This window comes from Pseudophryne corroboree (assembly GCF_028390025.1).
Source record: "Pseudophryne corroboree isolate aPseCor3 chromosome 3 unlocalized genomic scaffold, aPseCor3.hap2 SUPER_3_unloc_9, whole genome shotgun sequence".
In the NCBI taxonomy this organism is placed as follows: Eukaryota; Metazoa; Chordata; class Amphibia; order Anura; family Myobatrachidae; genus Pseudophryne; species Pseudophryne corroboree.
In genome coordinates this window covers 1736195-1753838 of record NW_026967585.1, presented here as the reverse complement: position 1 = coordinate 1753838, position 17644 = coordinate 1736195, and the positions used below count along the sequence as shown (strand labels likewise).

The 17644-nt window shown below is 50.9% G+C and overlaps 2 protein-coding genes across 2 annotated transcripts in view; both read right to left on the bottom strand.

Annotated features, from left to right (window-relative positions):
- The window catches only part of LOC134984896 (zinc finger protein 569-like), a 105873-nt gene that overhangs the window by 9339 nt on the left and 78890 nt on the right, over nt 1–17644 (bottom strand). Inside the window, exon 5 of the mRNA XM_063950371.1 lies at nt 2674–2787. Within this exon, the coding sequence (XP_063806441.1) occupies nt 2674–2787 (114 nt within the window). The remainder of the gene's footprint in view (nt 1–2673; nt 2788–17644) is intronic.
- On the bottom strand, nt 2729–3621 carry LOC134984878 (acidic leucine-rich nuclear phosphoprotein 32 family member B-like). The gene is made up of 3 exons (XM_063950356.1): nt 3545–3621; nt 3328–3425; nt 2729–3169 (listed from the first exon to the last, which is right to left on the bottom strand). Exons 1-3 carry the CDS (start codon nt 3576–3578, stop codon nt 2792–2794), a joined length of 510 nt encoding a protein of 169 aa, XP_063806426.1. The 5' UTR covers nt 3579–3621; the 3' UTR covers nt 2729–2791.

Here is a 17644-nt window from a genome sequence, read left to right as displayed (position 1 = left end):
TAGTTTGGCTTTCCTTTTTGTTATGTGTGAGGAGAGGTAGATTTGAGTGTCATCAGCATAGAGGTGATACTGGAAATTAAAAGAACTAATGAGTTCACCTATAGAGAGAGAAAAGGAGAGGACCAAGAACAAAACCTTGGGGGACACCAACAGTTAGTGGAAGTGGGGGCGAGGTAGCATCATGAGAGGAGACATAGAAGGAATGATCAGAGAGGTAGGAGGACAGCCAGGAGAGGGCAGTATCACGCAGACCAAGAGAGTGAAGGATTTGCAGAAGGAGAGGGTGGTCCACAGTGTCAAAAGCAGCAGAGAGGTCAAGAAGAATAAGCAGAGAGTAGTGGCCCTTAGATTTGGCGGCATGGAGGTCACTGCAGACTTTTGTGAGGGCAGTTTCAGTGGAGTGGAGAGAGCGTAAACCAGACTGGAATGCGTCAAGCAGTGAGTGAGAGGAAAGAAAGACAGTGAGGCGATTATAGACAATACGCTCAAGAAGTTTGGAGGCAAAGGGGAGGAGAGAGATGGGTCGACTTAGTATGAGTTTCCAATTGTTCCTTTATCCATAATATAATGTCAATACTAATGGTAGTCTAACTAATAAACATGTATGATCAATATAGTTTTAAGCGTTCTAGCATACGCAGCAATGTTAAATGTTTTTAGTGCACACATTATTATGTTTTAATCATTTCGTATCATTCCAGCCCGGGGCGAGGGTTCCGTCATGCACCTGGTTGCCAGGACACGCTGGTCGCCTAGGCGATGCTACCAACCCTGGTCTCCAGGAAGCCGACGTCTCCACGACTCCAGGGTGGAAGTACGTCATCACGCAGCACTGTAGAGCCAGGCCAGGGGTGTGTCCCGTTCGCGGGTCTTCTTCTTCTTCTGTATAAAAGGTATGTTGTGTTCACTTATTTTGTTGTATCACCTTGAAAAAGGGCGTTGTGGCCCCGAAACGTCGGACACTGAGTGATGAAATAAATGCACTTTACTGACTGTGAGTATACCCGTGAGTGCCGCCGCTGCTGGGCTTGTTTTATATATATATATATATATATACATATATATATATATCTAAGAGGATAGAATTTGATCGGTGTTGTTACACTGTTTTGTTAGCAGGTTACTTGATACTTTTGTCCTCATTTGTTACTATAGGTCACGTGAACGAGGTTCTCTCCATGTCCCCGGACATAGCGTGTGTTAGATGACATCACTTTGATGCACTGGAGCGTGCGACAGACAGCGACATGGACGGTTCCACCAGGTATATTAACAACACGGGACGTGCACATGCGTGTAGATGGTGACACTAAAGCTACTGGATGATCATTGTGAATGTCTGAGGTATTGATACAATGCACATTTGTTGAGATATTGTTTCTTTTTCAGATGGAACCATGGGTCGTGCACGTGATGCGACTGGCATAAGGGAGCGATTGGTTTTGGCCGAGACCGGCATTTGCTTGTTGGTGATCCCTTGTAGACAGTGAGTAGTATCCATCTACAGTGGAAGAAGCCTGGACACCAAGAATCTCAGCGGCGGAACAGTGTGCGAAAGTAGATCATGACAAATCGGGACCACAGGCATTTAGGGCACCTAGCAACCACCAATCGTACCAAACGCATCAGGAACTGCACCAACAGTACAATGCCGGACCCAGCCAAACAGTCCCAGATCTGGTGAATTGGAGGGCCATGTGAGATGCGGTGTCAGGTCAGACTGGTGCTCTGAAAACCAATCCAAGCCTTTCGGCCACTGTTCCGCCGCTGAGAGCAAACCTAAAGTTTAACACTAATGTGATAGCTACTTTTATGGTAATTATTTTGAGCCATAGAGTAGGACCTGTAGTATAGTGGGGACACAATTATGTATGTAGTAAGGCTACTGGGAGACCTTAGATTGAGCAATATTGGATCTGGCCATTACATTCCCTAAAGTCATAACCTCAGAACTGCACAGAGCAGGAACTATTATTCACAAGTAATTAGGAATGTGTTCATCATGAACAAGTCCACAATTACCATCTGAAGGTTACACAATTATTTCAGGTCTACACAATTGATATTTGAGGATAAAGCCTTTAACAGAAAACACCCCTGAAGAAGTCATAATTGATGAAACGTGTTGGTGACATGCAATTTGGATTTAGAGTGAAATGGAGTGGATAAGAACAAGCCCGCCCATGCAAGGGTGACAACAAGTGCTAAACGCTTGTCTTCTGATTATACAGATATGTACTTGTGATAAGCTTTTAATCTGTTTTACTTGAAGTTCTAGATTTAAAATTCATTTTATTTCTAAATATTATACGAATTGTATTTGGTGAGCTCAGGTCTACTGTATAGCAGGAAATATTTCATACCTACATCATCTAACAAAATGCATATAAATTAGGCACTCCACAAAAAACAATACTAATTATATTATATACATACATATATACACATTTATATATAATCACTAATAATAAACTTCTGCTTGTTACTTTTAATAACATTATAGTGCTGTGTGTAATAACTCTCTACATGTGATATTTGTCATGGATAGCCTTGTGTTAGAAACACCCAACTGAGAACAGGGCTGATGACGGAGGAGGGTGTAGAATAAGAGATTGCTGTAGTGACTGAGCAAGGAGAATATGTGACTTCTGTAATACTGTGTTTATTACTCACCTGTGCTGATATCTGTAGGGATCTCCTCCTCCTTACACTGCTGATCACCCCTCACATATGTCTCGTCTTCTACCTCTAGATCTTCTGCCTTTAAATCAGTCACATACGTCTCTTCTTCTCACTCTATATCTTCTGCCTTTATATCAGTCACATACGTCTCTTCTTCTCTCTCTATATCTTCTGCCTTTATATCAGTCACATACGTCTCTTCTTCTCCCTCTATATCTTCTGCCTTTATATCAGTCACATACGTCTCTTCTTCTTCCTCTGTATCTTCTGCCTTTATATCAGACACATACGTCTCTTCTTCTCCCTCTATATCTTCTGCCTTTATATCAGTCACATACATCTCTTCTTCTCCCTCTATATCTTCTGCCTTTATATCAGTCACATACGTCTCTTCTTCTCCCTCTATATCTTCTCCCTTTATATCAGACACATACATCTCTTCTTCTCCCTCTGTATCGTCTGTTTTAATATCAGACAGACGTTCTTCCTAAATAACCAAAAAATAATACAACGGCATTTGCATAGTGTTAGATTAAACTGAGCTGAAACAGTATAATATCAGTGTATAAGACACACACAGCTCCTCTACAGATCATATAGTGACAGTCACTTTGGAATATTGGTGAGACCCTAAATCCCACCTACCTGATCCTCCTGTGGGATCCTGGGATTCTCCTCTGTACAATCCTGGGAATACAGAGGAAGGGAACATCTCTCTGGGGTATCTCTTTTACTGGGCCCATCTGTAGGAGACACACAGTGACTGAGTACAGTATGTATATGTGATTATCAGATGATGTGTGTATATAGGGGGCCCCCATACCTGCTCTCCCCTGTATAATACATGACAGTCTCCTCTTACCCAGTGATGTGAGGGGCCGGTGATTCTCCATCATCACGTTCTTGTACAGACCCCTGTGTTCCTCTATATACTCCCCCTCCTGCATGGTGACATCCTGACATCCTGACACCTTATAGGAACCTGACACACACAGTGATACAGTCATCACCCAGACACATCCCCTGGTGTTACTGTATAATGTCCCATTCCCGGCAGTCACCTCTCCAGTCATCACCCAGACACATCTCCCGGTGTTACTGTATAATACCCCATTCCCAGCAGTCACCTCTCCAGTCATCACCCAGACACATACCCCGGTGTTACTGTATAATGCCCCATTTCCAGCAGTCACCTCTCCAGTCATCACCCAGACACGTCCCTTGGTGTTACTGTATAATGCCCCATTCCCAGCAGTCACCTCTCCAGTCATCACCCAGACACATTCACTGGTGTTATTGTATAATGTCCCATTCCCAGCAGTCACCTCTCCAGTCATCACCCGGACACATCCCCCGGTGTTACTGTATAATGCCCCATTCCCAGCAGTCACCTCTCCAGTCATCACCCGGACACGTCCCCTGCTGTTACTGTATAATGCCCCATTCCCAGCAGTCACCTCTCCAGTCATCACCCAGACACGTCCCCTGGTGTTACTGTATAATGCCCCATTCCCAGCAGTCACCTCTCCAGTCATCACCCAGACACATCCCCTGGTGCTACTGTATAATGCCCCATTCCCAGCAGTCACCTCTCCAGTCATCACCCAGACACATACCCCGGTGTTACTGTATAATGCCCCATTCCCAGCAGTCACCTCTCCAGTCATCACCCAGACACGTCCCCTAGTGTTACTGTATAATGGCCCATTCCCAGCAGTCACCTCTCCAGTCATCACCCAGACACATCCCCTGGTGTTACTGTATAATGTCCCATTCCCAGCAGCCACCTCTCCAGTCATCACCCAGACACGTCCCCCGGTGTTACTGTATAATGTCCCATTCCCAGCAGTCACCTCTCCAGTCATCACCCAGACACGTCTCCTGGTGTTACTGTATAATGCCCCATTTCCAGCAGTCACCTCTCCAGTCATCACCCGGACACATCCCCCGGTGTTACTGTATAATGCCCCATTTCCAGAAGTCACCTCTACAGTCATCACCCAGACACGTCCCCTGGTGTTACTGTATAATGTCAAGGGGTCAACTTGCTGGTGGTAGCTTGCGTGGAATTTAATAAGTGTGGAATTAAGAAGTGTGTTATCCGAACAGTTAAAAGAATAGCTGAACAAACATTGAGCGCCATCAAGGAAAGGTAACTTACTTAAACAACTTATTCCTACACAACTTAACCTAAAATTATCTCACAAATCACCACAGCATGTTCATCAAACTACTCTTTCTTATTTCAATTCATGGAATTCTCACCAAATGTAACACATTCTACACTCACCCTAAAACTCACCCCTCTGTGCACATTACAGCTTCTTTTCTCCACTCCCCTCTTCTTCATGAGCTTTATACTTACTTCTCTGCAAGTACTTTGACAACCACAATTGGCCACCAGAATAAACACTCGCAAACATCCACCAATATTTATCTCACTCTTCTGCTTTTATTAGCTGGTGCCATATCACAAAATCCAGGTCCCTCTCACACTCAGCTATCTCAAAACAACATAGAAATCCATCTAACCTCATAAATATCATGCGTCTACCATCCCCTTCCAAGTCACTAAAATGTGGCTTATGGAATGCACGCTCTGCTTGTAACAAATTACCATCCATGACCTCTTCATATCTCACAACTTTAATCTGCTGACTATAACAGAAACCTGGCTCACACAATCAGACACGGCCTACCCTGCAGCACTGTCACACAGTGGTTTCCACTTCACACACACCCCCAGGCCTGGCAATAGTAAAGGTGGTGCGGTTGGAATTTTACTGTCCCAATTTTTCACATACACTGTTCTGTTCTACCTCAGGTTCCATCACTTGCATTCACATCATTTGAAGTTCACGCTATCAGGATTTTCATCCCATTCTCTCTACATGTTGCAGCTATTGCCCTCCTGGGCAACCCGAACAACAATTTCTAGAAGATTTTTCTGCCTGGCTCCCGCGCATCTTATCCTCTGACATCTCAACCATCATTATGGGCAATTTCAATATAGCTCTTGACAGTCCGCAATCTGTTCATGCCTCCAAACTCTTCCTCTAACCTCCTCTCTTGGCTTCACCCAATGGTCCGACTCCTCTACTCACCAGGAGGGCCACTACCTTGATGTTGTGTTCACCAGGCTCTGCTCAGTTTCTGAATTCATTAACACTCCTTTCCCTCTCTCTGATCACAACCTGATCACCTTCACAATCTCTTCTATTACTCTAAATTCTATGACACTAAAACCTAGCAAGCCTCCTCTAACCCGCAGAAATACTAACAATATAAATTTTCAACAACTTTCCACTTCCCTGCAACAACTGCTCTCACCAATCTCTACATTTACCACACCTGACACTGCTGTATCACACCTGCACAAGATCCTAGAGAGTGCCCTTGTTGAAGTGGCTCCAGCTACCCATCACACCCCACGTAGGCTTAGAAGCCAACCATGGCACTCTAAATCAACAAGACACCTACAAAAACTGACACGTAAAGTAGAATGTCAGTAGCGTAAATCTCAGAATCCAAGTGACCTCCTCACATATAAGACCACCTACCACTCCTATCATCAGGCCCTGGACACTGCCAAACAAACATAGTTCCAATCTCTCATCTCTTCTCATGCCACCAACCCCAAGTGACTTATTAATACATTGAAATCACTTCTTTACCCTCCCTCACCTCCCCCACTAGCTACTATCAGTGCACAAGAACTTGCCTCCTACTTCAAGGATAAGAGTGATAAAATCCGAGATGAAATGGTATGCTCTTCCTCAGCCAGTGACCTGCTCAATTCCCTACCTGAACCCTCTGGCACTTTCTCTTCATTTGATCCCACAAGTGAAGATGAAGTATCAACACTCTTTCTATCCTCCTACTACACTACCTCTCCTGTTGATCCTATACCCTCACAGGTCAGTAAAACTTTGTCTCCTGTGCTTATCCCAACCTTAACTAAAATCTGTAATCTCTCTCTCTACTGGTATCTTTCCCTCTCTGTTTAAGAATGCAGTGATTACTCCCATTCTAAACAAGACACAACTCTGACCCAAACACACTCTCTAACTACCGTCCATTTCTCAGCTACCATATCCCTCCAAGCTACTTGAGAGACTTGTCTACACTCGCCTCACACACATTCTTAACTCCCACAACTTATTGGACCCACTTCAGTCAGGCTTTCATGCCCAACACTCTACAGACACTGCACTGACCAAAGTAGTGAATGTTCCAGTCACTGCTAGATCTAAAGGCCATTACACACTACTCATTCTTCTAGATCTCTCTGCTGCTTTTGACACTGTTGACCACTCTCTTCTTATACAAACACTACAATCCCTAGGTCTTCAGGACACAGCCCTCTCCTGGTTCTCATCCTACCTATCTAATCGCTCTTTCAGTGTTCACTTCTCTGATTCTATCTCTTCTTCTCTACCTCTACCAGTTGGAGTACCGCAAGGCTCAGTCTTGGGTCCTCTGTTGTTCTCAATCTATACCTCATTTCATTGCTGGGTGATCATATCATACAACCCATTAAGAACCTAGCAATCTGGTGGACCATTATGAACAGGTAGCATCTATCCTTGGGTATCAATGCCTATTCTCCCATAGATTGTAAGCTTGCGAGCATGGCCTTCCTACCTCTATGTTTGTCTGTTTTTACCCTGTTTTGTTCTATTACTGTTGTTCTAATTGTAAAGCGCAACAGAATATGCTGCGCTATATAAGAAACTGCTAATAAATAATAAATACAACACAGGCCGCTCCCCCTGTATACTATGACAGCACAAAAAGCTCCCCCTGTATACTATGACAGCCCAGGAAGCTACCCCTGTATATTATGACAACACAGGATGCTGCCCCTGTATATTATGACAGCACAGAAAGCTATCCCTGTATATTATGACAACACAGGCCACTCCTCCTGTATATTATGACAATACAGGCCGCTCCCTCTATATATTATGACAGCACAGGAAGCTACCCCTGTATACTATGACAATACAGGCCGCTCCCCCTATATACTATGACAGCACAGGAAGCTACCCCTGTATATTATGACAACACAGGAAGCTACCCCTGTATATTATGACAACACAGGCCGCTCCCCTTGTATACTATGACAGCACAGGTTGTTACCCCTGTATATTATGACAACACAGGCCACTCCTTCTGTATAGAAAGCAAATACATTCCGATCACCCTATATAATAATAGTAATGAGACACCACAGGCCCCTCTGCCTGTATATTATGACAACACAGGCCACCCCCCCTGTATACTATGACAGTACAGGATGCTACCCCTGTATTATGACAACACAGGCCACTCCTCCTGTATAGAAAGACAATACATGTCGTTCACCCTATATAATAATAGTAACAAGACACCACAGGCCACTTCCCCTGTATAAAAAGGCCATACAGGCTGCTCCCCCTGAATAGTAGGATGTCATAATCACTACCCCTGTATAGCAGGATGCCTCAGGTCGCTCCCCCTGTAGAGTAGGACAACACCTGCCACTCCCCTGTATATTAATACAGCTCCCCTGTATTTTAATACAGCTCTTCTGAATATTAATACAACATATGCCGCTCCATCTGTATAGTACAATGCCACAGGACACAACACCTGTAATGTCCCGTTTTTAGAATTACAGTAACGGTGGGGTCTGCGCCACCATTATCACGGTAACGGCGGGATGTGCGCCCTCTGTATTACAGTAACGGCAGGGACTGCGCCACCTGTATTACGGTAACGGCGGGGTCTGTTCCCCCTGTATTACGTTAACGGTGGGGTGTGCACCCCCTGTATTACGGTAACGGCGAGGTCTGCGCTATCTGCATTACGGTAATGGCGAGGTCTGCGCCACCTGTATTACGTTAACGGTGGGGTCTGTGCCACCTGTATTATGGTAACGGCGGGTTCTGTGTCACCTGTATCGCGGTAACGGCGGAGACTGCACCACCTGTATTACGGTAACGGCGGAGTCTGCACCACCTGTATTACGGTAGCGGCGGGGACTGCACCACCTGTATCATGGTAACGGCGGGGTCTGCTCCACTTATATTACGGTAATAGCGGGTTTTGCGCCACATTTATTACGGTAATGGCGGGGTCTGTGCCCCCTGTATTATGGTAACGGTGGAGTCTGAGCCACCTGTATTACGGTAACGGCGGGGTCTGCTCCACCTGTATTATGGTAACGGCTGGATTTGCACCACCTGTATCACGGTAACGGTGGGGTCTGCGCCACCTGTATTACGGTAACGGCGGGGTGTGCGCCACCTGTATTACGGTAACGGCGGGGTGTGCGCCACCTGTATTACGGTAACGGCGAGGTCTGCGCCACCCGTATTACTGCAACGACGGGGTCTGCGCCACCTGTATTACGGTAACGGTGGGGTCTGCGCCACCTGTATTACGGTAACGGCGGGGTCTGCTCCACCTGTATTATGGTAATGGTGGGGTCTGCGCCACCTGTATTACGGTAACGGCGGGATGTGCGCCCTTTGTATTACGGTAACGGCAGGGACTGCGCCACCTGTATTACGGTAACGGCGTGGTCCGCTCCCACTGTATTATGGTAACGGTGGGGTGTGCACCCCCTGTATTATGGTAACGGCGAGGTCTGCGACATCTGTATTACGGTAATGGCGGGGTCTACACCACCTGTATTACGGTAGCGGAGGGGTCTGCCCCACCTGTATTATGGTAACGGCGGGGTCTGTGCCCCCTGTATTATGGTAACGGTGGCGTCTGAGCCACCTGTACAACGGTAACGGCGAGGTCTGCGCCCCTTGTATTACGGTAACGGCGGAGTCTGCACCACCTGCGTTACGGTAACAGCGGGATCTGCTCCACCTGTATTATGGTAACGGCTGGATTTGTGCCACCTGTATCACGGTAACGGTGGGGTCTGCGCCACCCGTATTACTGTAACGGCGGGGTCTGCGCCACCTGTATTACGGTAACAGCGGGGTCTGCGCCACCTGTATTACGGTAACGGCGGGGTCTGCTCCACCTGTATTATGGTAATGGTGGGGTCTGCGCCACCTGTATTCCGGTAACGGCGGGATGTGCGCCCTCTGTATTACGGTAACGGCAGGGACTGCGCCACCTGTATTACGGTAACGGCGTGGTCCGCTCCCACTGTATTACGGTAACGGTGGGGTGTGCACCCCCTGTATTACGGTAACGGCGAGGTCTGCGACATCTGTATTATGGTAATGGCGGGGTCTACACCACCTGTATTACGGTAACGGTGGGGTGTGCACCCCCTGTATTACGGTAACGGCGAGGTCTGCGACATCTGTATTACGGTAATGGCGGGGTCTACACCACCTGTATTACGGTAGCGGCGGGGTCTGCGCCATCTGTATCACGGTAACGGCGGAGTCTGCGCCACCTGTATTACGGTAACAGTGGAGTCTGCGCCACCTGTATTACGGTAACGACGGGGACTGCACCACCTGTATCACGGTAACGGTGGGGCCTGCTCCACCTATGTTACGGTAATGGCGAGTTTTGCGCCACATTTCTTACGGCAATGGCGGGGTCTGCGCCCCCTATATTATGGTAACGGTGGAGTCTGCGCCAACTGTATAACGGTAACAGCGAGGTCTGCGCCCCCCTGTACTACGGTAACGGCGGGGTCTGCACCACCTCCTGCGTTACGGTAACAACGGGGTCTGCGTCACCTGTATTACGGTAACGGCGGGATCTGCGCCACCTGTATTACGGTAACGGCGGGGTCTGCTCCACCTGTACTGTATTACAGTAACGGCTGGGTCTGCGCCACCTGTATTACGGTAATGGCGGGATGTGCGCCCTCTGTATTACGGTAACGGCAGGTACTGCGCCACCTGTATTACGGTAATGGCGTGGTCCGCTCCCACTGTATTACGGTAACGGCGAGGTCTGCGCCATCTGTATTACGGTAATGGCGGGGTCTACACCCCCTGTATTACGGTAGCGGAGGGGTCTGCGCCACCTGTATTACGGTAACGGCGGAGTCTGCGCCACTTGTATTACGGTAACGGTGGAGTCTGCGCCACCTGTATTACGGTAACGGCGGGGACTGCACCACCTGTATCACGGTAACGGTGGGGCCTGCTCCACCTATGTTACGGTAATGGCGAGTTTTGCGCCACATTTCTTACGGCAATGGCGGGGTCTGCGCCCCCTATATTATGGTAACGGTGGAATCTGCGCCACCTGTATAACGGAAACGGCGAGGTCTGCGCCCCCTGTATTACGGTAACGGTGGGGTATGCCCCACCTGCGTTACGGTAACAGCGGGGTCTGCGCCACCTGTATTACGGTAACGGCGTGGTCTGCTCCACCTGTATCACAGTAACGGCGGGATTTGCGCCACCTGTGTCACCGTAACGGCAGGGTCTGAGCCACATGTATTACGGTAACGACGGGGTCTGCGTCACCTGTATTATGGTAACGGTGAGGTCTGCGCCATCTGTATTACGGTAACGGTGGGGTCTGCGCCACCTGTATTCCGATAACGGCGGGGTCTGCGCCACATGTATTACGGTAACGGCGGGGTCTGCGCCATCTGTATTACGGTAACGGTGGGGTCTGCGCCACCTGTATTACGGTAACGGCGGGGTCTGCGCCACCTGCATTACAGTAACAGCGGGGTCTGCGCCACCTGTATTACGGTAAAGGCAGGGTCTGCTCCACCTGTATCACGGTAACGGCGGGGTGTGCGCCAGCTGTATTACGGTAACGGCGGGGTCTGCGCCACCTGTATTACGGTAACGGCGGGGTCTGCGCCACCTGTATTACGGTAACGGCGGGGTCTGCGCCACCTGTATTACGGTAACGGAGAGGACTGCACCACCTGTATCACGGTAACGGTGGGGCCTGCTCCACCTATGTTACGGTAATGGCGAGTTTTGCGCCACATTTATTACGGCAATGGCGGGTCTGCGCCCCCTGTACTACGGTAACGGCGGGGTCTGCACCACCTGCGTTACGGTAATAGCGGGGTCTGCGCCACCTGTATTACGGTAACGGCGGGGTCTGCGCCACCTGTATTACGGTAACGGCGGGATGTGCGCCCTCTGTATTACGGTAACGGCGGGGTCTGCGCCACCTATATGATGGTAACGGTGGAGTCTGCGCCACCTGTATAACGGTAACAGCGAGGTCTGCGCCCCCTGTACTACGGTAACGGCGGGCTCTGCACCACCTGCGTTACGGTAACAGCGGGGTCTGCGCCACCTGTATAACGGTAACAGCGAGGTCTGCGCCCCCTGTACTACGGTAACGGCGGGTTCTGCACCACCTGCGTTACGGTAACAGCGGGGTCTGCGCCACCTGTATTACGGTAATGGCGGGGTCTGCTCCACCTGTATCACAGTAATGGCGGGATTTGCGCCACCTGTGTCACCGTAACGGTGGGGTCTGAGCCACATGTATTACGGTAACGGACGGGTCTGCGTCACCTGTATTACGGTAACGGCGAGGTCTGTGCCACCTATATTACGGTAACGGCGGGGTCTGCGCCACCAGTATTACGGTAACGGTGGGGGCTGCACCACCTGTATCACGGTAACGGTGGGATTTGCGCCACCTGTATAATGGTAACGGTAGGGTGTGTGCCACCTGTATTACAGTAACGGCGGGGTCTGCGCCACCTGTATTCCGATAACGGCGGGGTCTGCGCCACATGTATTACGGTAACGGCGGGGTCTGCGCCACCTGTATTACGGTAACGACGGGGTCTGCGCCATCTGTATTACGGTAACGGCGGGGTCTGCGCCACCTGCATTACAGTAACAGCGGGGTCTGCGCCACCTGTATTACGGTAAAGGCGGGGTCTGCTCCACCTGTATCACGGTAACGGCGGGGTGTGCGCCAGCTGTATTACGGTAACGGCGGGGTCTGCGCCACCTGTATTACGGTAACGGCGGGGTCTGCGCCACCTGTATTACGGTAACGGCGGGGTCTGCGCCACCTGTATTACGGTAACGGCGGGGTCTGCGCCACCTGTATTACGGTAACGGCGGGGTCTGCGCCACCTGTATTACGGTAACGGCGGGGTCTGCACCACTTGTATCACGGTAACGGCGGGGTGTGCGCCCTCTGTATCACGGTAACGGCGGGGTCTGCGCCACTTGTATCACGGTAACGGCGGGGTGTGCGCCCTCTGTATTACGGTAACGGTGGGGACTGCGCCACCTGTACTACGGTAACGGCGGGGTCTGCGCCACCTGTATTACAGTAACGGCGGAGTCTGCGCCACCTGTATTACGGTAATGGCGGGGACTGCGCCACCTGTATTACGGTAACGGTGGGGTCTGCGCCACCTGTGTTACGGTAACGGTGGGGTCTGCGCCACCTGTGTTACGGTAACGGCGGGGTCTGCGCCACCTGTGTTATGGTAACGGCGGGGTCTGCACCACTTGTATCACGGTAACGGCGGGGTGTGCGCCCTCTGTATCACGGTAACAGTGGGGACTGCGCCACCTGTATTACGGTAACGGCGGGGTCTGCGCCACTTGTATCACGGTAACGGCGGGGTGTGCGCCCTCTGTATTACGGTAACGGTGGGGACTGCGCCACCTGTATTACGGTAATGGCGGGGACTGCGCCACCTGTATTACGGTAACGGTGGGGACTGCGCCACATGTATTACGGTAATGGCGGGGACTGCGCCACCTGTGTTACGGTAATGGCGGGGTCTGCGCCACCTGTATTACGGTAACGGCGGGGTCTTGCGCCACCTGTATTACGGTAATGGCGGGTTCTGTGCCACTTGTATTATGGTAACGGCGGGGTCTGCGCCACCTGTGTTACGGTAATGGCGGGGTCTGCGCCACCTGTGTTATGGTAACGGCGGGGTCTACACCACTTGTATCACGGTAACGGCGGGGTGTGCGCCCTCTGTATCACGGTAACGGCGGGGTCTGCGCCACTTGTATCACGGTAACGGCGGGGTGTGCGCCCTCTGTATTACGGTAACGGTGGGGACTGCGCCACCTGTATTACGGTAACGGCGGGGACTGCGCCACCTGTATTACGGTAACGGTGGGCACTGCGCCACATGTATTACGGTAATGGCGGGGACTGCGCCACCTGTGTTACGGTAACGGCGGGGTCTGCGCCACCTGTATTACGGTAACGGCGGGGTCTTGCGCCACCTGTGTTACGGTAATGGCGGGGTCTGCGCCACCTGTATTACGGCAACGGCGGGTTCTGTGTCACTTTTATTACGGTAACGGCGGGGTCTGCGCCACCTGTACTACGGTAACGGCGTGGTCTGCGCCACCTGTATTACAGTAACGGCGGAGTCTGCGCCACCTGTATTACGGTAATGGCGGAGTCTGCGCCACCTGTGTTACGGTAACGACGGGGTCTGCGCCACCTGTATTATGGTAACGGCGGGGTCTGCGCCACCTGTGTTACGGTAATGGCGGGGTCTGCACCTCCTGTATTACAGTAACGGCGGATTCTGTGCCATTTGTATTACGGTAACGGCGGGGTCTGCGCCACCTGTACTACGGTAATGGCGTGGTCTGCGCCACCTGTATTACAGTAACGGCGGAGTCTGCGCCACCTGTCTTACGGTAACGGCGGGGTCTGCGCCACCTGTGTTACGGTAATGGCGGGGTCTGCGCCATCTGTATTACAGTAACGGCGGAGTCTGCGCCACCTGTATTACGGTAACGGCGGAGTCTGCGCCACCTGTATCACGGTAACGGCGGAGTCTGCGCCACCTGTGTTACGGTAACGACGGGGTCTGCGCCACCTGTATTACAGTAACGGCCGGGTCTGCGCCACCTGTGTTACGGTAATGGCGGGGTCTGCACCACCTGTATTACGGTAATGGCGGGTTCTGTGCCACTTGTATTACGGTAACGGCGGGGTCTGCGCCACCTGTGTTACGGTAATGGCGGGGTCTGCGCCACCTGTGTTATGGTAACGGCGGGGTCTGCACCACTTGTATCACGGTAACGGCGGGGTGTGCGCCCTCTGTATCACGGTAACGGCGGGGTCTGCGCCACTTGTATCACGGTAACGGCGGGGTGTGCGCCCTCTGTATTACGGTAACGGTGGGGACTGCGCCACCTGTATTACGGTAATGGCGGGGACTGCGCCACCTGTATTACGGTAACGGTGGGGACTGCGCCACATGTATTACGGTAATGGCGGGGACTGCGCCACCTGTGTTACGGTAACGGCGGGGTCTGCGCCACCTGTATTACGGTAACGGCGGGGTCTTGCGCCACCTGTATTACGGTAATGGCAGGTTCTGTGCCACTTGTATTACGGTAACGGCGGGGTCTGCGCCACCTGTGTTACGGTAATGGCGGGGTCTGCGCCACCTGTATTACGGCAACGGCGGGTTCTGTGCCACTTTTATCACGGTAACGGCGGGGTCTGCGCCACCTGTACTACGGTAACGGCGTGGTCTGCGCCACCTGTATTAAAGTAACAGCGGAGTCTGCGCCACCTGTATTGCGGTAATGGCGGAGTCTGCGCCACCTGTATCACGGTAACGGCGGAGTCTGCGCCACCTGTGTTACGGTAACGACGGGGTCTGCGCCACCTGTATTACGTTAACGGCGGGGTCTGCGCCACCTGTTACGGTAATGGCGGGGTCTGCACCACCTGTATTACAGTAACGGCGGGTTCTGTGCCATTTGTATTACGGTAACGGCGGGGTCTGCTTCACCTGTATTACAGTAACGGCGGAGTCTGCGCCACATGTATTACGGTAATGGCAGAGTCTGCGCCACCTGTATCACGGTAACGGCGGAGTCTGCGCCACCTGTGTTACGGTAACGACGGGGTCTGCGCCACCTGTGTTACGGTAACGGCGGGGTCTGCGCCACCTGTGTTACGGTAACGGCGGGGTCTGCGCCACCTGTGTTACGGTAACGGCGGAGTCTGCGCCACCTGTGTTACGGTAACGACGGGGTCTGCGCCACCTGTGTTACGGTAACGGCGGGGTCTGCGCCACCTGTATTACGGTAACGGCGGGGTCTGATACACCTGTATTACAGTAACGGCGGAGTCTGCGCCACCTGTATCACGGTAACGGCGGAGTCTGTGCCACCTGTATTACAGTAACGGCGGGGTCTGCACCACCTGTATTACAGTAATAGGACACTAGAGTGTCAGCCACCTGTACAGGGATAATGCAGCACCAGAGGCTGCTCCAGCTGCACTATAACAAGGCACCGGAGGCTGCTCCCCCTGTAGTACAGAACCTGACACCAGAGCTGCTCAGCCTATAGAATAATAATAATAATATCATTACCTGCTGCCAGACACAGCAATGGCTGCTTTCTGCTCCTGCTGCCTTGTGGGAATGATAGAAGGAAGGCGGAGCTCAGACCAGGGGAAAATGGCCGCCGCTCATGACGTCACTAAACGGTCAGAGAAGCTATTGCTGCTGCTGGACTGGTCTACAAGAAAATGGCCGCCGGCATTTTGCACTGAGGACGTAAATGGTATTATTCATTACAGAGGGCGGGGTGTAGGAGGGGAGGAACCAGTCACTAGGAATCAGCTTGTGCCAATCACTCTTTACTTCCGGCCTGTGCGTTCCACCTTATTTCCGGACTGTGCGTTCCACATACAGGAAGTGAGTTTTCATCGACTGCTGCAGCCTCCCAGTGTCCGTGGAGATCAGGTAAATGGCGTCTTACTATACAGGGGGAGCAGCATGTGGTGTCCTGTTATTATACAGGGGGAGCAGCCTGTGGTGTCCTGTTATTATTATTATACAGGGGGAGCAGCCTGTGGTGTCCTGTTATTATTACTATACAGGGAGAGCAGCCTGTGGTGTCCTGTTATTATTATACAGGTGGAGCAGCCTGTGGTGTCCTGTTATTGCTAATATTATACATGGGGAGCAGCCTGTGGTGTCCTGTTATTGTTGTTATTATTATTATTATTATACAGGGGGAGCAGTCTGTGGTTTTTATGTTATTATTATACTGGGGGAGCAGCCTGTGGTGTCCTGTTGTTGTTGTTGTTGTTATGTCAGCTGCAGAGCATTACTACACCACTAGCAGTGTGACAGCTGCAGAGCATTACTACACCACTGACAGTGTGACAGCTGCAGAGCATTACTACACCACTGGCAGTGTGACAGCTGCAGAGCATTACTACACCACTGGCAGTGTGACAGCTGCAGAGCATTACTACACCACTGGCAGTGTGACAGCTGCAGAGCATTACTACACCACTGGCAGTGTGACAGCTGCAGGCTGAGCCCCCTCATTGCCGTCCCCCCCAACAGTCACGTCACTATAATGGTGCAAAATGTGAAATGCCCGCTAGGAGGGCGCCACACGTATAACGACGGCCATCTGCTGCAGAGACACCGGGTTGTATTATATAATGCCAGTATCAGAAGAAGAGACTGACGTCACGTATGTAACAAGAGTTTCTGCAGCAGCTGTGCCTGGCGTTTACTATTATTCTATAGGGAACCTATTATTTTGTGTGCGTGCCAGCAGCCGGGCTGTTACTGTGCCCCATGCTGTGTGCAAGTGTGGGGAATACCAGGTAGGCGCTCTATCCAAATGATGCAACCAAAACATAAAAACAATATAAACCGTAATATAGACCAAAACATATACTAATGGGTGTTTGTGATGATCCTTGCATGGCCTGCACCCGTATCATCAGACGGTAGTCACCCCTAAGCCATGCAGGCCCGTAACCCAAGACAGGTGTGTTCTTAAACGTAGACCAGTGACTAAAGGACCTATGTGTACAGGAAGTACAGGGCTGACACAACCCCCTGTGACATCACAAATGACTCCAAGGGGTTAACAGTGACTCATTTCATGATCCTCTTATGGTCCACCCCCTTATCAGCATAATTACCTGGCTTTGTTCTACCAGGGATTGTTTCCAGACTCCCAGGCACCAGCCCAGCAGGGAGCCAAGCTGCTCAAGGGACGTTTTACATTCCCAGGAT